We start from the raw sequence: 25,047 nt of genomic DNA on the forward strand, positions 1-25,047 counted from the left end.
CAAACCAGGAACATCTGGTAAGGTTCACAACAGACTGATGTGCAATTATATCAATAATCATGAAAGAGTAAAAATATTGCAGCTGCATGGCATTTTTTAATGACAGTGATGTTTTTCAACAAAAAGGGTGAGCAGTCTGACGGGGCCAATCCCTGGAGGGACCAGCCAAAACTTGGTAGCCCTATGAAAAGAGTCCTTAACAATTCACGGAGGCCTTGAAAACGTTCATGAAATAACATCAGTTAAAACAAGAAATAGGGAGAAGGAGTCAGAGATATTATAGATAGCTGAATTCAACACTCCTTGGGGGAGATAAGAGTATACTATCATTGCAGGTAAAAAATATTAAACATTCATGGGGGGGGGGGGGGGGGTCTTCCCGTAAGTGCCAGGGCACCCATAATGCATTATGCCACCCAACAGAATCGGTAAGACAGGCTGTGAGATACTCCTTAATTCCTTTGTCCTTAATCCTAGCGTAAAGCTCAATAGAGAACGTGGTGTTTGCCTTATCCACTGAAGGGTTATAGGACAACTAGCAGCTGTGAGAATAGGATGTGAAAATGTCTTAGCTAACGAAGGCATGCTATTAGGTAGTAGACCCAAGAGAAGGAATGGTTGGGCTTTAAAGAGACCCTGTCGTCCTGGTGATGGAGTTAAACTCAACATTATGATGCAATAAAAGGTTTACAGACTGAGAAAGTTACAAGAAAGACAGACCTGAATGAAGCGTTTTGCAGCACGGCAGGCCTCCAAATAAGATCTATGAAGCACCCACTTTCCAGCAGCCATTGAAGCAAGATATTTCTCATTGCGAAGGGGATGGCCAACAATGATATGAGTACAGCTTGGATCGAAGCATTGCTTATCTATTACTATTCCACCTGAAAAAACAGAGATTGACATCCGTTTAAAAAAAAAAAAAAAAAGTTAAGCCATACCATGGCTATGTGTATGCTTGTTAGTAAAGTTAGAAAAAACAAGGAAAAAAAAAAAAAATATATATTGTTAACCAAATACAGAAGCAGACATCAGTTTACCTAGCTCCTCAATGAGCTGAGAGTAGTCAATTCTTTCCTGGGGATTTAAGGAAGAAAGCTGGAATCGCCTTTCCTTTTTGTCATCCTCTTCTACTGCTGGCTTCTCACACTGTAATAAATTAAACCAGTCACCAATTGTGCTCTAGCCAAACAAACAAAAGCCAGCCTGTATGCACTTGAGAGACATAAAAGTTTACTACAGAAATCAAATCAGAGGCCAGTTTGATGTGCTATTGTGATACCACTACTGCAGGATTTCTCTTCAAGTATTATTCTTTAACCACTTGCCTACTGGGCACCGTTTTCCCCTTCCTGCCCAAGCCAATTTTCAGCTTTCAGCGCTGGCACACTTTGAATGACAATTGCGCGGTCATGCAAAACTGTACCCAAACAAAATATTTATCATTACAACACAAATTGAGCTTTCCTTTGGTGGAATTTAAAACACTGGGTTTTGACTGGTGATTGTCACTGTTTGTATTCTTTCTTGTCATAAGACAATAAAAAGAATTTTTCAAAAAAAAAAAAAAAAAAAAAAAAACACTGGGTTTTTATTTTTTGCTAAAACAAACAAAAAAAAGACCGAAAATTTTGGAAAAAATAAAAATTATAACATTTTGCAAAAAAGGTAATTTTTCTTCTTCACTGATGTGCGCTGATGAGGCAGCACTCATGAACACTGATGAAGCGGCACTGATAGAGGTCAATGATGAGGAGGCACTTGTGGGCACTGGTGGGCACTGATGGGCACTGATGGGACCGACGTCCCTGTAACAGAAGCTTGTTATCATGCTGTCAGAATGAGGAGAGAAAACCTGATAACCGACTTTTGTTTACATCCTGTGATCAGCTGCCATTGGCTGGCAGCTGATCATGTGGTAAAGGGCCGCTGTGACTGGCTCTTTACCCCAATCTGTGAGAGCGCGCCTCAGGGGGCACATGGGCAGTGCGATCACAGGAGGACGTCCACGTACGCCCTCCCAGCAATGCAAGTCAGCGCTACAGCCAGGAAATGGGTAAACAGGTATGCTAGCATTGCCCCAGCATACACATTACATTAACCAAGGAAGGAGAACATGCAGTCCTACATGTGTGCCATTGGCTTACCTAGATAGAAACCGTAGCAATCAGGTAAATGTAGACAACAAAGTAATTGTCATTTTTCTTTAAAGTGAAACCTTGGGCCAAAAATAAAGGGCAAATAAGCAGGAATTTTAATGCAGAAGCGACAAGCTTTGTCTCTTTTGCATTAGTTACCTGACTACCACTGTATAACGCGCTGCGAACAGCTTATTGTACAAATTCAGACATGCTGAATCTGACTGAACCCCCACGCATGCACAAGAGTGACGTCATCTCCATTCAGCCAATGAAAGCGGCCAGCAATCTAGGCCTGGAAGCCGTCCGCTCGCAGAGGTCAGTGGCTGTAATCAGAGTTGATATCAGGGTTTATCAATAGACCTGCCATAATCTAGGGATGATTATATAAGGATACATTAGTTCATGATTACTGTTTGAAGACAAGTAATCAGAGAATAGCTTGTTAAAGTGTATCTGTCTTTGGGCCCATTCCCTCTATGTGCGGTCACTGGCATTTTTCTGTACCTGATCAATACCACCCACCGTAAGAGCTATAAAAAACAATGGTGGATGGCCCGCACACATTTACATAGTTACATAGTAGTTGAGGTTGAATAAAGATAATAGTCCATCCAGTTCAACCTGTGTAGGCGCACATGGCCGTAATCATCTCTCATACCCCTTAAAACGGTTGTAAACCCGAAAATGGAAAAAAAAAAAAAAAAAAACCTGCAAGACAAAGCCATAATGCATCGTATGCATCGCATATTAGCTCATTATGCATTACTTACCTTAGAACGAAGCCCCGACACGGACCCCCGGACATCGCTGCGGGCGCCGCCATGATCCCTCGGCGTCTCTTCCGGGTTCGGCGGCTCCGGCGCTGTGATTGGCCGGAGCCGCGATGACGTCACTCCCGCGCATGCGCACGGGAGTGATTTTCCTGCAAGCTGCCGGCTAGGAAAACTGAAGGTCCCCCCGGACCTTCAGAGCGCATGCGCCGCTCGCGTGAGCGGCTGCATGCACTGCAAATATCTCCTAAACCGTGCCATTTATAAATTGCTATCATGTCCCCTCTTCTCCAGGGAGAATAAATCAAGCGATTACAGAAGCTCTTCATAATTAAGGTCCTCCAATCCCCTAATTAGTTTAGTTGCTCTTCTCTGGACCCTCTCCAGCTCCAACACATCCCTCCTGAGGACTGGCGACCAGAACTGGACAGAATACTCCAGATGCGGTTGGACCAGAGTTTTATAAAGTGGTAGGATCATAGTTTTATCTCTGGAATACATCCCTTTCTTTATGCATGCTAATATTCTGCAGGCTTTGGCAGCTGCCGCTTGACATTGGATGCTATTGCTTAGTCTATCCTCTACTAAGACTCCCAGATCTTTCCATTTTTGATTCCCCCAATGGTTCCTCCCCTAAAGTGTATTGTGCTTTTATGTTTTTAGCCCCCAAGTGCAAAACCTTACACTTCTCCACATTAAACCTCATTTGCCAAGTCACTGCCCACTCTGTTATTTTGTTCAGGTCATTCTGTAGGATATCTGCATCATGCTGTGCAGTTATTGCCCTGCCCAATTTTGGGTCATCTGCAAAAACTGATATAGAACTAATGATCCCGTCCTCAATGTTGTTTATGAATAAATTGTTCAACAAATTTGTTCACTCTCAAAGCTTAAAAGAAAAATAAGCACATCACACTCACCCTCCTGCAAAACAGGCACTAGCCCACTTACTAAATTGAAATGTAAACATGGCCTTCATGGACTAATTTATTGGTCTGTAATATTTCCTACTGCTTCAATGCCTGCAAGGACCCTTGCTTGCGCCAGAATCTTTTCCCTTCTTCCAGGTGCTGGTTTTCATCTGTTTTGATTGGCTGGCATGGGATTATGTAACTCCTGTGCACATAGGTACCTCACCAGGAACATAAACTCAGCTGCACATGTGCAGCTCAATGTACGTTTAACCGCTTGCCGGCCGCCGCAAGTAGATTTACTGTGGCAGTCAGCCCCTGCCAGGCAGAGTGACGTTAATTAACGTCACTAGCCTGGGAGGGTCTGGGGAGCGAGCGCGCTCCCGCGCGGTCACGGACCCCCCCGCGCGTGTGACCAGCGGACCCGATGTCCGCCGGTCACTCGGCGATCGTCGGGGGAGAGGGAGAATGTCAGGCAGCTTGTGTAAACAAGCCACCTGTCATTCTCCTCGGTGTAAAGACACTGATCACACGGATCTACTATGTAGATCCGTTGATCAGTGTCCTTACAGCTCAAGCCACAGCCAATCACAGTAGAAAGCACGCCCCTAGGGACACACACAGCCCCTCCCTCCCAAATAAAGTTAACCCCTTCACTACCAGTGTATTTTTACAGTAACAGTGCATATGTATAGCACTGATTACTGTAGAAATGTCACTGGTAACCCCAAAAGTGTCAACAATGTCAGTCAAGGGTCCGATCTGTCTGCCGCAATGTCGCAGTCCCGCAAAAAAAAAAAAAAAAAAAAAAAAAAAAAAAAAAAAAAAAAAAAAATCGCAGATCGCCGCCATTACGCGTTAAAAAAAAAAACAACAAAAATGACAAAAATCTTTCCCTTTGTTAGTAAACGCGATAACTTTTGCGCAAACCAATAAAAATACGCTTTTTGCGATTTTTTTTTACCAAACATAGGTAGGATAAAACAAATTGGCTGAAAATGTTAAAAAATTTTGATTTTTACATTTTTTTTGGGGGGAATTTCATATAAAAAAATGTGAAAAATATTGCTATTTTTGCAAAATGGTCGCTCTTTTTTTGTTTATAGCGCGTGATAAAAAAAAAATCGCACAGGTGATCAAATACCACCAAAAGAAAGCTCTGTTTGTGGGAAAAAAAGGACGTCAAATTCGTTTAGGTACAGCGTCGCACGACCGCGCAATTGTCCGTTAAAGTCACGCAGTGCCGAATCGCAAAATACCCCCTGGGGGCTTAAGTGGTTAAAGAAAATTTCTTCTATTGGTTGTTGGGATAGGGGGTTGTCTTGTGGAGGAACATGTTACACCCTAATCACAAATATGACATGTAACATGTTCCAAGAGGTGAACATATCCTAAAACATTATAACCATGTAGTTTCATGTTATAGATTAATGCCCTTCATACAATCTGACAACTCATGTTAGAAGGTATATTTTGGATGAAAAAACAGTCAATTTAATTCTTCCAGAATTAGAGGATTTAAACATTTCAAACCAGTTGGCACAATAATAGATATAGTACCATTTCCTTGGGTTGAGGAGCTACAGGAGGATTGGCAAGTGGGAATGCAATGCTTGGAGCCTGTGGGGTGGGTATCAAAGGGTCCTCCTTAACTGGAGATTGGAGGTCCAATACTTTTTTTGAGGAGTCTCTGGCTGAAGTATGCTCTAGCTCACATGCCTCTAAAAATGTAAGAGAAAAAAAAAAATCAAAGTGACACCAGTGATCATGATACAAAATCTGCTACACCAGGTGCTGACTGCTCTTACCCATTTCAGCTATCTCTGTATCTGTTAAAGATTCTTTAAAATGAGATGGGTCAGTAACATGACCTTTTTGAGGCAGCAAAGGTTCTGTGCACTGGGAGGGACTGCCAGGCCACTGTAAGTTGCTGGCCAGCTTGGCCCTCTCTTCCCTTGCAGTTGGGTCATCCCAAATAATTTGCTCATTTTGTGATGGTTCTGTATTCAAATCTGTTAAGGTCTGGCGAGAATTTCTAAAAGAGAAGAAGCACATTAGAGTAAGGTAGATGCGATCTGGGATTTAGGATGTGTTTGCTATGGGAACAGCAGATACAGTGCACACTGCAATGTTAACGTGGTTCTAAAGGCTGGAGGTTTTTTACCTACCTGCATTCTCCACCTAATTTTTTTTTACTTAAACCCTTACTTCTCTTTTAATGCAGAGAATGCATTAAGGTAAAAAAAAAAAAAAAAAAAAAAACACCTTTAGCCTTTAGAACCACTTTAAACTTGAATTACAACATATAAATACAACATTTACGTTAAATACAACTAAGCATTCTGGGGTGCACTGAACCTACATAACTCATCTCTAAATACACATATGACAAACACCATGAAAATGCAGTGTGCATGATCCTAAGGATAAACAATAAGTATTGTAATAAATACTATATGGTATTATTTGGCTTATACAAATACCTTCGTGCTTCCAATACTCTGCTCCTGCCATTACGTGTTGTGCGAGAACCTTCTGGAGTACAGGGGGATGTATCAAACCCTGCTCTACTTAATGCTGATCTCTGCCCTTGAGCTTTCACCATAGATGTTGCAGACATCAACTCTTGCAGCTGTCGCTGGAAGTTTTCCCTCATCTCCAATGTCTGTGTGAGAACTTATAAGTAAGGGAAAGCAAAAAATGTAATTAGGGTTGCTTAACCACTTCAATACAGAGCAGTTAGACCCCCTTCCTTCCCAGACCAATTTTCAGCTTTCAGCACTCTCACACTTTGAATGACAATTGCTCAGTCATGCTACACTGTAACCAAACAAAATTTTTATCATTTTTTTCACACAAATAGAGCTTTCTTTTGGTGGTATTTGATCACAACTGGATTTTTTTTTCTTCGTGATATAAGCAAAAAAGAGCAAACATTTTGAAAATAAAACACTTTTTTTTAGTTTCTATTATACAATTTTGCAAAAAATTAATTTTTCTTCATACATTTAGGCCAAAATTTATACTGCTACATATCTCTGGTAAAATTAACCCAAATTAGTGTATATTATTTAGTCTGTGTGAAAGTTATTGAGTCTAGAAGCTATGGTACCAATTACTGAAAATTGATCACACCAGATGTACTGATGGCCTATCTCCTTTCTTGAGGCCCTGAAATGTCAGGACAATACAAATACCCCCCAAATGACCCCTTTTTGTAAAGTAGACAGTCCAAGGTATTTAGTAAGAGGCATGGTGAGTTTTTTGAAGTTATAATTTTTTCCCACAATTCTTGGGAAAATTAAGAAAAGAAATTTTTTTTCTTTTTTTTCCTAAAACGTTGTCAATTTATAGGATATTCCTAACACATAGCATGTACACAGCAAAAATGACACCCCAAAATACATTCTGCCACTCCTCCCGAGTATGGCAATACCACATGTGTGAGACTTTTTCACAGCCTAGCCATATAGAGGGGCCCAACATCCAAGAAGCATCATCATGCATCCTAGCCACTTGCCTAGGCCTATTTTTGACATTTGGTGTTTACAAGCTAAAATCAGTTGTTTTGCTAGAAAACTGCTTAGAACCCCCAAACATTATATATTTTTTTTTAGCAGAGACCCTAGAGATTAAAATGGAGATTATTGCAATATTTTTTATCACACCGTATTTGCGCAGCGGTCTTCCAAACGCAATTTTTTTGGAAAAAATTCACTTTTTTTAATTAAAAAATAAGAAACCAGTAAAGTTAGCCCAATTTTTTCCATAATGTGAAAGATAATGTTACGCCGAGTAAATAGATACCCAACATGTCATGTTTCAAAATTGTGCACGCTCACGGAATGGCGACAAACTTTGGTACTTAAAAATCCCCATAGGTGACAATTTAAAAATTTCTACAGGTTGCCATCTTTGAGTTACAGAGGAGGTCTAGGGCTCAAATTATTCCCCTTGCCCTAACGATCGCGGCGATACCTCACATGTGTGGTTTGAACACCGTTTACATATGTGGGCGGGGTTTCCGTATGCGTTGCTTCTGCGCGCGAGCTAACGGGGACAGGGCGCTTTAATTTTTTTACTATTTATTTTATTTATTATTTTTTATTTTTACACCGTTTAACAAAAAAAAAAAAAAAAATTATCATTTTTATTTCTATTACAAGAAATGTAAACATTACTTGTAATAGAAAAAGGCACGACAGGACCTCTTTTTTGTGAGATCTGGGGTCAAAAAGTCCTCAGATCTCACAAGTACACTAAAAGATAGAAAAAAAAAAAAAAAAAAATTATTATATAAAATGAAAAAAAAAAAAAAAAAAAAGGACCTTTAAACCGGTTGCTAGGCAACAACATTTTCCGTAGCTCCGGTCCTCCAAGACCATAGAGTCAAGTGAGGGCAAGCTTGCCCTCACTCAACATCCTGTCTGTGAGGATCCGGGACCGGATCGTTTTCCCCGCTGCCGGCGGGTCCGGTAAGCGGGGAAAAGGACCGGACGCGGCGGGAGGGGGGGGGGAGGGCACCTCTTCCGCCATCCCGGAAGGGTGATCCCACGGCGAATCCGCCGCTGGGACCACCCTTATCGGAAAGCCAACCGTCCACCGTTTAAAAAAATACCAGGGTTATGGCAGCTATCTGCTGCCATAACACCGGTATTTAGGTTTAAACGGAGGACGTATATAAACCTTTTTGGACTTGGACATGGTGGCTGTATGAAGGGTGACAGGTACTCGGGTACTTTGTTGGGCAGGTGACAGGCAGGTGACAGGTACTCTGGTACTGATGAGCAGGTGGCAGGTACTCGGGTAGGCAGGTGACAGGTACTCGGGTACTCTGATGGGCAGGTGACAGGTACTGATGAGTAGTACTGATAGGTGATACTGTACTGATGGGTACTGATGATCAGTACTGATACGTGATAGGTACTGATGAGTACTGATGAGTAGTGATGGGTACTGATGAGCAGGCGGCAAGTACTCGGGTACTTCAGGCGTCAGGTACTCTGATGAGCAGGTGGAAGGTACTCGGGTACTCTGATGACGGGTACTCCGTTGACATCAGAGTACCCGAGTATCCGTCATCAGAGTACCCGAGTGCCCGTCATCAGAGTACCCGAGTACCCGTCATCAGAGTACCCGAGTACCCGTCATCAGAGTACCCGAGTACCCGTCATCAGAGTACCCGAGTACCTGTCATCAGAGTACCCGAGTACCTGTCATCAGAGTACCCGAGTACCTGTCATCAGCCCATCAGAGTACCAGAGTACCTGTCATCAGAGTACCTGATGGGCTAGTGACAGGTACTCGGGTACTTTGATGGGCTAGTGACAGGTGCTCTTTATTGGGGGGGGGGGGGGGCAATCAGTGTGTTTGGGGTGCACTGTATTTGGTAACTAGCTGTTACCACACTCTCTTCCTCACACAGGATCAGTGTGTGAGGAGGAGAACACGGTGACAGCTAGTTACCGTGTTCTCTGTTGACATTTGTGACCGGCTGTGATTGGACACAGCCGGTCACGTGGTAAAGAGCCAATTTCTTTACCTAGATCGGGGATCGACTCTAACCGAGGGACGAGCCTCGTCCCCGATCGCTGCTCTGCGCGCCCCTGGGGGCGCGCATGGCAGAGAGAACGAGCCGCTCGTGCTGGAGCCGCTCATGTGATCGGCTGTGATTGACACAGCCGATCACATGGTAAACAGCCAATTTCTATTGGCTGTTTACCTTGATCAGGGATGGGCTATGTCCGAGGGACGAACCTCATCCCTGATCGCTGCGATGCGCGCCCCCGGGGGCGCGCAGTAGCAGCTAGAGCGGGCGGACGTCATATGACGGCCGCCCGGAACGGTAAAGCCATCCTGCCGGCGTCATATTACTATGCGCCGGTATGGATGTGGTTAAAGAAGAGGACTACAAACTAAAATAAAACTGAAATCTTTTGCAAGGTTATTAAAACCGCAACTTCAGACTCCCCTGCCATTACATTTGGCTCAATACATTTTTTGTGGGGGGGAGCAGGTACCTAGTTTTGATAGAGGAGCAGAAGTTGGCACCTCTTTATGCCTGCAGCCTTTTAGGACACATCACAGGACCCAGAAGGCTGCGGGACCATTCACAAAGCACAGTGCAACTTGCAAGACAGCTTCCCTTAGTAAACATGCCGGTGTTAGGGACCCAAAGAAAGGCAAAGAACAGTATTTGTAGCGGTTGACTTAATTTTTTCTTTCTAGGATGAAGATCCTCTTTAAGGTTTACAATTAGAGCTCTTTACACTATGGAAATTTTATTTTTCAGAGCCCAGAACACAGGTCTGTTATTTATAGACCATAGGTTTTATGCTATTTATAGACCATAGGTTTTATACTGCTACCTCCAGGAGATTGGACACTGGCAAAAACCTTTGTTAAGGTTGCCCCTAGAGCGTACCCATATAAAGCCATCCACTCCATAAGGCTTCCTTTTTTTTTTTTCTAAAGAAATGATGTACTTCCAGATAAGCAATTTACAAGCAAGTCAAAATCCCTTTTATCTTAATCGTACAGTTTAGAACTGGCATTCAGAGACCATGAGAAGTACCCAAGCAAAAAAACCGAAGGATGGGCAACAACATAGCAAACCAAACTTGTCAGCAAGCCAACAAGAAAAGGCAAGGGTTTAAAGAACCCCAAAAAAATACACAGATAACAGCTTAAAAGCACCTGGTTGCCAAAGCTTGCGCCAGTTGAGACCCGAAGGTCCACCTAGTAGATGTTGGAAAATATGTGAACAGAGGACCGGGAAGTGCCTTGACAAGCTGCGATAAAGATCCTTGATGCTGTAAAGCCAAGGAGACACCAACAGCTGAGTTGACTTTGATGACAGTGACTGAAAAGCAAGATGGAGCAGGGGAGCCTAAGCTAGCAAGTCTGGTCTGCTTGCAAGAGGCCAGGGCTTGTCCATCAGAAGTGGGAGTATGTCTGTGTACCATGTTCTTACCAGCCAATTTGGTGTTACATAGTTACATAGTTAGTGAGGTTGAAAAAAGACACAAGTCCATCCAGTTCAACCCATGATGCGTGTGTGTTTGCTTTTAACCGTACATTGTGTACCCCTGTATGTTGTGGTCTTTAAGGTGTACATCTAATAGTTTTTTGAAACTATCTATGCTCCCCGCTGATACGACTGCTTGTGGAAGAGAATTCCACATCCTTACCGCTCTTACAGTGAAGAACCCCTTACGCACTTTAAGGTTAAACCGCCTTTCCTCAAGTTTTAGTGAGTGGCCACGTGTCTTATTGTATTCCCTTTCTCTGAATAGTTTGTTCCTTATGCTAGGGTCGCCAGTACAGTATTTGTACATTGATATCATATCCCCCCTCAATCGTCTCTTCTCCAGAGAGAATAGGTTCAGTGCTTGTAGTCTTTCCTCATAGCCGATGTCCTCCATTCCCCTAATTATTTTTGTTGCCCTCCTCTGGACTTTCTCCAGTTCCAGCACATCCTTCCTGCGGACCGGTGCCCAGAACTGGACAGCATACTCCAGATGTGGCCGGACCAGAGTCTTGTAGAGCGGGAGAATAATCTCTTTATTTCTGGAGTGAATCCCCCTTTTTATACATCCCAGTATTCTGTTGGCTTTGCTTGCGGCGGCTTGGCATTGCATGCCACTGCCAAGCCTGTTGTCTACCAGTACCCCCAAGTCCTTTTCCATCCTAGACTCACCCAGAGGTTCACCCCCTAGTGAATAGCTTGCTTTCTGGTTTCTGGCACCCAAGTGCATTACTTTACATTTTTCTACATTAAACCTCATCTGCCATGTGGTTGCCCACCCCGTTATTTTGTTCAGGTCTGCTTGCAAGATTTCCACATCCTGCATAGAAGATATTGGCATGCCTAATTTAGTATCATCTGCAAATACTGAGATTGTACTAGATATCCCCTCCTCTAGATCATTTATGAATAAATTAAACAGGATTGGTCCCAGGACAGAACCCTGGGGGACCCCACTTTCCACACCCGCCCAATCCGAGTACTCCCCATTAATCACCACCCTCTGGACTCTCCCCTGGAGCCAGGTCTCTATCCAGGTACTCACCTTATGATCCATACCTACCTTCCTTAGTTTGTACAGTAAGCGTTTGTGAGGAACGGTGTCAAAGGCCTTTGCGAAGTCCAGATACACCACATCCACAGGCTTACCTTTATCTAGGTGGCAGCTCACTTCATCGTAGAAGGTTAACAGATTGGTTTGGCACGAACGATTTTTCATGAATCCATGCTGATTTCTACTTATAATACCATTTTCATTACTAAAGTCTTGTATGTGGTCCCTTATCATCCCCTCCAAAATTTTGCAGACTACTGATGTTAGGCTGACCGGCCTATAGTTACCCGGGATATATCTCGGCCCCTTTTTAAATATTGGTACCACGTTGGCTTTTTTCCAATCAGCTGGCACCATACCCGTCTGTAAACTATCCTTAAAGATCAAGAATAATGGTCTGGCAATCACCTGGCTGAGCTCATTAAGAACCCTCGGGTGCAAGCCATCCGGTCCCGGGGATTTATTTATGTTAAGTTTCTCTAGTTTAGCTCTAAGTCTATCCTATGTTAGCCATGGCGGCACTTCCTGAGGTGTATCATTTAGTTCGGCCTTACAAGCGGGTTTCGTGTAGCCCCCCGATTCCTTTGTGAAGACTGAAGAAAAGAAATTATTTAACACTTCCGCCTTTTCTCTGTCCTCAGTGGCCATTTTTCCTTTATCATCTTTTATGGGGCCAATGTGCTCTGGCCTGGTGTGACGGGAATCACCGGGACATTTCCCTCCTCTATCTCGCTCAGCTCAGCTTAGAGGGAATATATAAAACCAGTTGGAATGGAGTACAAGGAATCTCCAGATCATCTACTGTAAAGGCTAGAGCAGTGTTTCTCAATTTTTTTTTCAGTCAAGGCACCCTTTAAAAATTAAGGACAGTCTCGAGGCACCCCACTCTAAAAATGTAAGAGCTATTCTAATAGTTTTACATAATGCAGCAACATCCACAAGTCCAAATAGGACACCTGACATTAGAGGCGATTGTTACAAAGCAAATAAATCTTTTGCAAACTGGTAATGACTAGTATTCCAAGGTTTCTCTTCTCCCTCAGTTTTTCTCCATTACTCTGGCAACTAGAAGGTTGTAATGGTGCACAATGAAAACCTGTAACTTAGTGTAACTAAAAAGGCAGCTTTCATCCACACTCCAGCCTGTATACAAATATTTGGGCAATTTTTAAGCATTTTGCTGAGGCACCGCTGAAGAAACCTCAAAGCACCCTGGTTAACCACTTTACCGCTGAGTACCGTAGTACTACTGCGGCAAAGTGGCTCGTTATCGTCTGACGACGTAGACCTACATCGCCAGACTCCTCCCCCTGTAGGCGGCGCTCGCGCGCCGCCGGAGGCGCGCTCCCACTGTTTTCATTCACAGCGGGAGTCGGGCCAGGGGAGGAGCAGCGGCGATCGCCGGTGCTCTGCCCCAAACGTCGGGGAATCCAGTTTGGAGATCCGCCCGCCTGTGTAAACAGAGCGGGCGGATCTCCTAAGTGACAGATCGGAGTGTTCAGCATAGCTGAACATCCGATCTGTCCCTGGCTCACTCAGTCACCTCCCCCCCACACGTTAGTAAGCACCAGGCATGCATTAACCCCTCCCTCTCCAATAAAATTAACCCCTTCCCTGCCAGTGTCATTTTTACAGTAACAGTGCATATTTATAGCACTGATTACCGCAGTAATGTCACTGGTACCCCCAAAAGTGTCAAAAATGTCAGTCAAGGGTCCGATCTGTCCGCCGCAATGTCGCAGTCCCGCAAAAAAAAAAAAAAAAAAACACACGCAGATCGCCGCCATTACGAGTTAAAAAAAAAAAAACACCAAAACTGACAGAAATCTTTCCCATAGTTAGTAAACGCAATAACTTTTGCGCAAACCAATCAAAATACGCTTATTGCGATTTTTTTTTTACCAAACATGGGTAGCAGAAAATTGGCCAAAAATTTAAAAAAAAAAAAAATTGGTTTTTACATCTTTTTTGGGGGGAATTTCATATAAAAAAAATGTTAAAAATATTGTTATTTTTTCAAAATAAACGCTCTTTTTTTGTTTATAGCGCAAAAAGTAAAAATCGCACAGGTGATCAAATACCACCAAAATAAAGCTCTGTTTGTGGGAAAAAAAGGACGTAAATTTCGTTTGGGTACGGCGTTGCATGACCGCGCAAGTGTCAGTTAAATTCGCACAGCGCCGAATCGCAAAAAGTGGCCCAGACGTAAGACAGCAAAATGCTCTAGTGGTAAAGTGGTTAAAAAAGGCTGAGCTAGAGGATCCTTGGTCACAATTTTTTTTCAGCTTGTTGTTGAACCTGGAGACCAGGATGTCCTGGTTTGGTTTTTCTCACCTTTGACAGAGATTAGACTGAATTATTTTAGGGCTGCTAGGCTTTTGGTGCCCTCTTGATGATTTACGAAGGCCACTGCTGTGGCATTGTCTGACTGTTCTAAGTGGTGACCCTGTAGAAGGGGGGTCCAATAATGTAGAGACAGTCTGACAACGCTCACTTCCAGATTGTGGAGTAGTTTTTACTCAGGTTGGGACTATGTCCCCCAAACAGGGAGTTGTAAACTCCGCCCAAACCTGTAAGGCTAGCATCTGTCATTACCACATTCCAATTCCTGTGCAGGAATGACTTTCCCAGTTCCAAAGCAGGACCAGAACCATTGGGTGATCCAAGGATTGGGTCTCCCTGTTCCACTTCTTGAGGATGTTGGATTAAATAGGGTCTAGAGTGAAAAATTGGACAAAAAGAGAACCGCCTCGAAAGGAGGCCACAACGGAGTCCAGAACCCTCATGCAGAAGCATATTAAAGGATGTCGTGGTGACCTGAGGGTCTAATAATCTTAGGGAGGCAATTTTCACCTGAGGGAGAAAGGTTCTGGCTTGGGATGTGCCAAGAATAGACCCAAATACTAAAGATGGCGTGAAGGCATGAGGGTTGAACTGAAGACTTTAGAAAGTTGATTATCCAGCCAAACTGTATGGTCATTTGAAAGCTAGCTGAAAAGGTCTTAGCTGAGGAGTCCTTCAGCAGGAGGTTATCCAGTGACCTGAATGCCCTGGGTTTGTAGAAGAGTCAGAAGCAAGATGATTGCTTTGTGAATACTTGAGATGCAGAAGAGAGCCCAAATGATAGTGCCACAAACCGCTGGTCTCCCATGGGAAAATGAGACTATGGAGATAGGCATATTGTAGGTCTACAGATGCAAAAACAAATACTTGTCCAGTATTGGGTGAATACCCCCCTGTTGGTTTTGGGACTGTAATAGGTTTAAATAAAAACCTTGAAACCATTCTTCTGAAGAAACTGGTACAACCAATATTTTGTGCCTGAAGTTGGAGCAAGGCAGTCATTAAATCAGTCTCGCTTTGATCTGAGGTTGGCAGATTGTAAAAGTGAGGAAGGAGCAGGGACGGTAACAAGTTTGTACGCCTATGAAATTCAAATTGGGACTTCTCGGATCCAGACAGGCACAAGGGGAAACAGATCTCCCGCCACCCTGAGGAGTGTGTGTGGGCACCCGTTCATTGTGAAAAGGGTTTCTGTGAGGACTTTGTAGTTCAGGACTCCCAACAAAAAGGACAGGCTAAGGCTTGGTTTAGAGGTTGCTGCCTGGAGAGAACAAAAAGGTCCATTTCTAGTAGAGGCAGAAGCTGTAGGAGGAGACGACCAAAATGTTGTATGTTTGAGAGGAAGCTACAGTCAGATGAGGGGAATGGTGTCCCTATAGATCAGTGTACTGAGTTTCCTGCATGCCCACTGTGGAACACATGCTACTCATTTCTTTTGTCCCAGCTCCCTTGCGCCGGTGATACATTATTGTTAGTGAGGGGATCCCAATTGGGATACACATAGTTCAGTAGGGCAGAATGGATGAGGTTTTGCATGCCCAGAGAAGGAACTACTCTAACCCAAAATATGACCGAGTTTTTGTGGCTATGTCTCTGTAGATGATAGTCACGGGAATGCAGCAATGTAATGAGTGCATTCTTGGCAGAATAAGTGGGTGGAAAGACGTTCTCTCGGAAGCGTGACACATGTAGATGGAAAAAAATCATCTGGGAGACCTGACGCAGTTACCTCATTCTCCGAGACCAACTCCAGATAAACTGCATAGTGTGCTGTGCCCTGCCGACAGTGTTGTTTAAAGATTGGAACCAGAATCCATATATAGAGAAAGCCTGTCTTACCCTTATTCACGACACTGGGCTTCGACAGTCATGGTGAGCATGCCGAGAATGGACCACAGCCCTGGACCACTATAGCAACTTGCAGCCAACTTTACACATTGCACTTTGTGCCAAGGTCAGCGCCTAATCCAGTGTCTGGAGCAAACGTTACAGTGTAACTCCACAGAGTGGTGCCTGGGTATGGTTCTTGAGCTACACACTGAGGGTAAACTGCTAGGTAGCGCAAAGCCACAGTCAGGTGTTGACAGATTTAGATGAAAAACTACAGAGGTTTAAAAAGAAAAAATACTGATGTGGAGAAAAAGAACAGGTCATCACCTAAGGACACCAGCAAAAAACTGGAGCCTCATGGAGCAGGTGGAGATATAAGAGTATGCTCTAGGGGGGGACCTCACAAAAAATTTGCAAACTTTCAATCACCCAAAGGTAGCAGCATATAACCCACGGTCTATGAATACCAGTTCTGTGCCCTCTACTATTCGATTAAGAGATATGATTTTCCTAGCAAACATGTCTTTGTCTAAACAATCACAGGAGATAAAGCTATCATATCAGTGAATTAAATTTCTTGGGAATTTTCAGAAAGATAATTATTCACTACTGTGCTGTGATCCTTGCACAATTTTAGGAAGATTATATGGTATGATAAAAATTGTATAATACAGTGTTGAAGAAAGGATTGTAACTTGCTAATTGTATGCTTTAAGGGCTCTTGCACACCGATGCCCTGAGCCCATGCAATGTAAATATTGGCATATCTCGGACACATGGAAGCCTAGGTGTTGTGTACAGCTGCCCATAGACCTAAATGACTTTGCGCAGCTTTACTTGGTTATACACTAGATTTTACATTACCTGTAGAAAAGCTCTAAATATGCAACTCAAACTCCTGTGTTTTTGCAGCTATACAACAAGAACTATTTAGGTAGTTAATGGTTTAACCTATTAGATTATTACTGTACTAAAGCAATTTTTTTTTATTATTTTATATCCTAATTTCCCTCATTTCTTTTTAAAATAAACAGAGAACATTTTGTTTTATAATCATTTACCTCCTTTAACATCACTTGAAGCATTCTGAGCTTTGTCAGAGTTGCGTGTCGTGTTTGGGGAAATTTCAGCCATTTCAGGTTGTTCATCTTTGTCTGGCAGACCATTATTCTGTAATGTTCAAACAAAAGAAATTCTGTGTGTGTATATCTATCTAATCTTTCTATCTATAAAAAACACATATACACACACACATAATATATACACACAAAAGTGAGTACACCCCTCACATTTTTGTAAATATTTTATATCTTTTCATGTGACAACACTGAAGAAATGACACTTTGCTGCAATGTAAAGTAGTGAGTGTACAGCTTGTATAACAGTGTAAATTTACATTCCCCTAAAAATAACATAACACACAGCCATTAATGTCTAAACCGCTGGCAATAAAAGGGAGTACACCCCTAAGCGAAAATGTACAAATTGGGCCCAAAGTGTCAATATTTTGTGTGGTCACCATTATTTTCCAGCACTGCCCTAACCCTTTTGGGAATGGAGTTCACTGGAGTTTCAAAGGTTGCCACTGGAGTCCTCTTCCACTCCTTCATGACAACATCACAGAGCTGGTGGATGATAACAGACATTGTGCTCCTCCACCTTCCATTTGAGGATGCCCCACAGATGCTTAAAAGGGTTTAGGTCTGGAGACATGCTTGGCCTTACCAAGTCAGTGGTCGTCTTGGAGGTGTGTTCGGGGTTGTTATGTTGAAATACTGCCTTGCAGCCCAGTTTCCAAAGGGAGGGGATCATGCTCTGCTTCAGTATGTCACAGTACATGTTGGCATTCACGGTTCTCTCAATGAAGTGTAGCTCCCCAGTACCGGCAGCACTCATGCAACCCCAGACAATGACACTCCCACCACCATGCTTGACTGTAGGAAAGACACACTTGTCTTTGTACTCCTTTTGTTGCCACACATGCTTGACACCATCCAAACCAAATAAGTTTATCTTGGTCTCATCAGATCACAGGACATGGTTTCAGTAATCCATGTCCTTAGTCTGCTTGTCTTCAGCAAACTGTTTGCGGGCTTTCTTGTGCATCATCTTTAGAAGTCTATCTTCTGGGATGACAGCCATGCAGACCAATTTGATGCAGTGTGTGGTATATGGTTTGAGCACTGACAGTCTGACCCCCCACCCGTTCAACCTCTGCAGCAATGCTGGCAGCACTCCTATGTCTATTTCCCAAAGACAACCTATGGATATGACGCGGAGCATGTGCACTTAACTTCTTTGGTCGACCATGGCCAGGCCTGTTCTGAGTTGAATCTGTCCTGTTAAACCGCTGTATAGACTTGGCCACCGTGCTGAGGCCCAGTTTCAGGGTCTTGGCAATCTTATAGCCTAGGCCCTCTTTATGTAGAGCAGATCCTCAGAGTTCTTTGCCATGAGGTGCCATGCTGAACTTCCAGTGACCAGTATGTGAGAGAGCGATAACACCAAATTTAACACACCTGCTCCCCATTCACACCTGAGACCTTGTAACACTAACGATTAACATGAAACCAGGAAGGGAAAATGGCTAATTGGGCCCAATTTGGACAAATTTCACTGGTGTACTCACTTTTGTTGCCAGCGGTTTAGACATTAATGGCTGTGTGTTGAGTTTTTTTGAGGGGACAGCAAATTTACACTGTTATACAAGCTGTACGCTCACTACTTTACATCTTTACATTGTAGCAAAGTGCCATTTCTTCAGTGTGGTCACATGAAAGGATATAAAATATTTACAAAAATGTGAGGGGTGTACTCACTTTTGTGAGATACTGCATAATTTATTATATTATATATATATACATACATATATACACATATACACACACACACACACACACACACACACATTATACACACACCCATACATACATACATACATACATACACACACACACACACACAAAATAGTGCCTTGAAAAAGTATTCGTACCACTTGAAATTTTCTCACATTTTGTCATAATACAGCCAAAAAAACGTAAGTTTATTTTATTGAGATTTTATGTGATAGACCAACACAAGGTGGCACAATTGTGAAGTGGAAGGAAAATGATAAATGGTTTTCAACATTTTTTTTAAAACAAATATCTGAAAAGTGTGGTGTGCATTTGTATTCAGCCCCCTTTACTCTGATACCTGTAACTAAAATCTAGTGGAATCAAAGGCCTTCAGGAGTCCCCAAACTAGTAAATCGAAAATATACCCTAAGCTTTGAACATCTCACAGGGCACTGTTCAATCCATCATCTGAAAATAGAAAGGGCATGGCACAACTTAAAACCTACCAAGATATGGCCGTCCACCTAAACTGACAGGCCAGGCAAGGAGAGCATTATTCAGAGAAGCAGCCAAGAGGCCATGGTAACTCAGGAGCTGCAAAGATCCACAGTTCAGGTGGGAGAATCTGTCCACAGGACAACTATTAGTTGTGCACTCCACAAATCTGGCCTTTATGGAAGAGTGGCAAGAAGAAAGTAATTGTTGAAAGAAAGCCATAAGAAGTCCCATTTTTAGTTTGCGAGAAGCCATGTGGGGGACACAGCAAACATGTGGAAAAAGATGCTCAGCAGAGACCAAAACTGAACTTTTTGACCCAAAAGCAAAACACTATGTGTGGCAGAAAACAGTGCACATCACCCTGAACGCATCATCCCGACCGTGCAACATGGTGGTGGTAGCATCATGCTGTGGGAATGCTGGTTAGAGTTAATGGGAAGATGGATGGAGCTAAATACTGGGCAATCTTAGAAGAAAACCTGTTACATTCTGCAAAAGACTTGAGACTAGGGCGGAAATTCACGTTCCAGCAGAACAAAGACCCTAAACATACAGCTAGAGATACAGAATGGTTTAGATCAAAGCATATGTGTAAGAATGGCCCAGTCAAAATCCAGACCTAAAACCAATTGAGAAACTGTAGCAAGACTTGAAAATTGCTGTTCACAGAAGCTCTCCATTCAATCTGACAGAGCTTGAGCTATTTTGCAAAGAATGGGCAACAATTTCACGCTCCAGATGTGCAAAGCTGGTAGAGACATACCCAAAAAGACTTACAGCTGTAATTGCAGCGAAAGGTGGTTCTACAAAGTATTGGACCCAGGAGGGCTGAAAACAAATGCAAGCCACACTTTTCAGATATTTGTAAAAAATATTGAAAACCACTTATCATACCTTTTCAAGGGTGTGTGTGTGCGTGTGTCCTTAAACACCTGCAAGTTGCCACAGTTACAATTCCATTTCAATTCCAATTTTAGAATTCGCAAAATAAATTCTGGAAAATAAAAAATGTACCTCATCTTTTAAGGTTGTAGAAAGTTTATTGCTGCTGTGTGGTACATCTAAAACGGCGCTGATATCCAAGCTCATTTTTGGATTGTAGGTGTGAGGATAGAGAGACTCAGGGACATGCCTCTGTTCTTCTGCACACTGTAATAATGAAACACTGAAGCATGAATGAGAGCAAAAAGAGGGGGAAAAATGAAAATGGGGTAATTTGACCTAAACAAATAACTTAATCACAAATTTGTAATCCGCACTGATGTGAAGGGTCATTACATGATTTAGTGACCTATGAAAAGAAAGGTTGAAAAGACCCCTGAGAAAATGTAAATAACAGTTGATATATTAAGTTGGGGAACCAATTAATGCCAGTTAAAGTAGAACTAGAGGCAAAACTCTTTTTTTTTTTATTCCATTTTTGGTAAAGTATTGGAAGGTTATAAAAACCCGTCAGATTTTTTTTTTTCTCAATCTGTGTCCCATTGTGGAGATTTCCCTTCACTTCCTGTCCCACAGCCAAATAGGACATGAGCAGAAATCCCTAAAAAATAAGGGAATTCCTTGGGTTCTAGTGTCCCCATTGGAAGATATCCTCCCCTATTACTTTTCTGGGGACAACCCAAAGTGTGGGCCTTTTTTACTTTCCAAAATAATGATAAACAGGACAAATAGAGAGAATGAATTTCCTTAAAGGGGACACAGACAGCAATAAAAACTGACAAAGCATTCTAATCCCTCTCCACTCTATCCAAAACTGGAAAAAAAAAAAAAAAAAGTTTTGCATTTAGTTATACTTTAATTTTCCAGGTATTGCAGAGTTTAACCTACTAAACTCCATTTTTTATGCTCTGTGTGGTCGGCTGTTGACTAAGAGGGAGAGCTGGGAGGGCTGGAGTACGGGGCGGATTGCATGGCGGCGGAGAGGCTAAAGTGCAGCAGGAGAGGGGGGAGAGACGTCCGGAGCAATGCCCGAGGAGCACCTCGGGACAAAGGCAGGCTGCTACCGACACTCTGGCACCGACACAAGGCTCGGGCGGGAGAAGTTCTACGAGTGTGGTGGATCCCCTGGCAGAAAGCTGAGCTCTGCTAACTGATCCCTCCTCCGGAGACTGTCTGGAGAAATATCGCGATATATATAGTTAAAAACGAAATATCGCAATATACTTTTTTCCCCAATATCGTGCAGCCCTACCCAGTAGTCTCTAAATCTGCCTGTGTCCTATTACGTAGGATCAACAAATATTGCTTTGCAGAACCTGGCAGTCTGTGTTTACCATACATGTGACCATCACTGTCATTCTAAAGAATTAAAAGAAAAAACATCCACAACTATCACATATACATACAGTCAAAAGCCAGTGCTCAGATACAATGTGAACGCCATTTCTTTCTTTCACAGACTTGAATTCTCGATTTGTGTCATTTTGTCTTCCTTGGTAAATGAAGTGGGTTACACTTTCATCAAAGCACCATCTGTTTAAACAAAATAACCAACAGTCACAGAAAAAAAAAAAAAAAAAAAGTTAATCAAAAAGGAGTACATTAAATTAAAGCTAAACTCCAAGTATATATAAAAAAAAAAATATACAATGTTTTGTGATTTATACAGACAGGAGGGTGACACCACCACACCACTGTGTTGGGAAAAATTGGTGCCCCCTCCATGAACACAAGATGCTGACTAGACAAAAGAAGCAGCATCACACTGATGAGTCAAAAACTCCTATCAGCTAGTTTCTTGTCTGCTCATGTGCATGCTACAGAGACTGACTAGCCTTAGTACTGCGGATTTCTAAGCCAGTCTGCTGCTGTGCAAAGCTGGCCATACGCTGATCAAAATTTTTTGATCAAAAACACATTCCAAAACTGTGAAATTTTCCTCAATTAGCTGATGATAAAGTGTATCCTGACAGTTGTGGGGGCCGCTGTCATGAATACAATATTCAGGCAGAAGGGAGGGGGGTTCCTCTATCCCACCTTGTTTGTGTGGATGGAGGCACCTGTTCGTTCTTTTCATTCAGCCACCTGGCTGACCGAAAATAAACTAACCATGTATGGTCAGCTTAAGGGATGACAGCAGACTAATATCAAGACAAAATTCAGGTACCTATGTAAAAATACATTATTTTACATGAATATTGCATTAAATTGTGTTTAACCTTTTCAGTCTAAAACTTTGTATTGTACTTTACAGACCTCTTAAACAAGTATTATGCTGAACTGATTTTATTTTAATTAATTTTTTTTGCTGAGAATAAAAAAAAGAAAGCATGCAAGCACTGCCCAGTCATAGAATACAAACATACAATCTTCCTCATGCTGTACCTGTACTCTGCTCCAAGAGAAGCAGCTACTGCGTTCAGCTCCCCTTGCTTTTTACTAAGCTTCTTGCTCACACAAATAACTACATCGCTGAGAATTTTCGGTTCCTCGTTTACCTGTAAAAAAAATAAATAAAAAAAAAAATATTCAGGGTGGGCAATCATGGTAAATGCAATTAGGTTTTCTTTTTGACTGGAAAGGAAATACAAACAAAATATGAGTAGCGAATACATAATTAATGTGATTAATCAGGATTAGTAGTCCTCAATAGCCAAAAAAAAGAATACTTTGTTCACATCATACACATACTCTCTGTGCAATGAGAATTGTAAAAGGCATGATGATTTGATATGGAATTTAGAACCAAACTCAAAAATGTTAATAACAGGTACCAGCGGCATTTGCAGTCTAGCAAAAAAGCATTGGGATAAATTTAAAATAAAGTTGAACCAACAGAAATATTTTTTTTTGTTTTACCGTAAAATTCTTTTCTCTGAGGTTCACTTACAGACACAGCTTTAATTCTTCAGACCATTGGACTTTATGGGGTCTCTGTTCAGGAGTAGGACTAGGCGGAAACCTTTTTGGTTACGCTCCTGGGGCAGTCCCAGAGGGTATACCATCACTTCCTGGTGTAGGACTCCAGTTTGTAACAAGCAGTGACAGAAGAACAAATAACTCAACCCTAACAGAGGGGCAGGTGGATTGAGTTAATATCTAAACAACCATGGTCAAACATATTGGTAAACAGTAGATTATCATCGCCTGTAAGACTATATAGAAGAACTAAAAACAGGGGTGTCCATTGTATCCCCATTTGTTTGCCATAGCAATAGAGATATTAGCCCTAAAATTTAGACAGTCCAGGAAATTTAAAGGGATTAAGATAGGCGAGAGGATGGAATACATTGGGTTATAAGCGGACAATATTCTAGAAATCCGTTTTAATGCCATTACGACAAGTAAATACAGATAGGGGAGGGGAGAGATTACCCACTTAGAATAGTTGATACATTTAAGTATTTGGGAATCTACATTACTCTTCAGCCGAAGGATTCACTGGGGGTTAATGTATATCCCTTAATGGAATACATAAAAAATAAATTGGGCATATGGTCAAAAATGCCATTGTCAGTGGTAGAAAGAATAAGTTTGATTAAAACAATAATATTACCAAAATGTTTGTATGTATTTTCACATTCATCAGTAATAATACGTAAATCAATATTTAACAAATTGAATTCTCATTTTACAAGATTTATATTGGTTAATGGAAGATGTAAGTTAAAACTAACAACGTTACAGCGGCCAAAAATGGAGAGCGTGTATTTATACAATCTGGTAGGTCAACTGAAGCATCTACAGAAGTGGGTGATTCCAGAACAGGGAAAGGATGTAGAGAGATGTTTCTTAGGATTGTTGGGAGTTGGCGAACTCATAGTGGGGTTAGAAGTACACGCAGCAAAATTACCCAGAATAAAAATTCCTAGTAACCCTGGCAAGATCAGTATAGGAGGGAAACAAAAAAAGTGGTGGGTTTTACTGATACACCACAGGAAGTCCCAATATGGAATAATCCGGGTTTTGATCAGGTAAATAACTGTATTGATGGCGAGTTCTGGAAACCGAAAGATAGACATGTTGACACAAAATATAACGATGGAATAATGCATTCTTTTGAAAATGTAAGTGAACAATTTAAATATCCCTCAAAGAAGTTTCTACAAATATTTGCAACTTCGGCACGCCTTACAGGCACAAATGGGGTCTCAAAATTGTAGGATATAGAAATACCCTCTTATTGGGATGTTGAAATCACAGGGCCCAAAAGGGATTAATATCTACACTTTTACTCATATTTAGTTCAGGCAAAAGGTGAATAGAAATATTTTGAGAATAAGAGATAAATGGCAAGAGATTATCCCGAATATGACAGATGATAAATGGGAGACGATTTGCTCTATACATCTGACAGTGTCGCCGGCAGCTAATAGATTACCTCAATTATACATGACACATCAAGTAGACCTCAGCCCAAGTATATTATATGGAATGGGGCGCAGGGCCACATTGGATTGTCAAAGATGCCACCAAGAGGGGGCAGACTGTTTAAAATCGCAAGTCAGTTTTGTTTCAATTCGCTTAGGCACCCCAGGCGGCCCCGCATGGCCTACGGAGCTTCTAGGGGCCATCGTGGGGACCCCCTAGCCTCCTGGACGGGATCGACAGGAAGGGGGCCCTGGGAGAAACAGGTAAATCCCCCACGCGCATGATCGATCGTCCGGTTGCCGGCGGCGCACCCCCTCCCCGCC

The 25,047-nt window shown here is 42.3% G+C and overlaps 1 protein-coding gene across 1 annotated transcript in view; it reads right to left on the reverse strand.

Annotated features, from left to right (window-relative positions):
* TOPBP1 (DNA topoisomerase II binding protein 1) overlaps window positions 1-25,047 on the reverse strand; it is a gene marked incomplete at its 5' end in the record, with an annotated part of 96,013 nt that overhangs the window by 26,120 nt on the left and 44,846 nt on the right. The window contains 9 exons of the mRNA XM_082259178.1: window positions 721-884; window positions 1,041-1,149; window positions 5,383-5,543; window positions 5,631-5,857; window positions 6,306-6,498; window positions 17,138-17,246; window positions 20,426-20,560; window positions 21,760-21,886; window positions 22,739-22,851. Coding sequence (XP_082115304.1) covers window positions 721-884; window positions 1,041-1,149; window positions 5,383-5,543; window positions 5,631-5,857; window positions 6,306-6,498; window positions 17,138-17,246; window positions 20,426-20,560; window positions 21,760-21,886; window positions 22,739-22,851 — 1,338 coding nt within the window. The remainder of the gene's footprint in view (window positions 1-720; window positions 885-1,040; window positions 1,150-5,382; window positions 5,544-5,630; window positions 5,858-6,305; window positions 6,499-17,137; window positions 17,247-20,425; window positions 20,561-21,759; window positions 21,887-22,738; window positions 22,852-25,047) is intronic.

Source organism: Pelophylax lessonae, assembly GCF_965119305.1.
Source record: "Pelophylax lessonae genome assembly, chromosome: 5".
Lineage (NCBI taxonomy): Eukaryota > Metazoa > Chordata > Amphibia > Anura > Ranidae > Pelophylax > Pelophylax lessonae.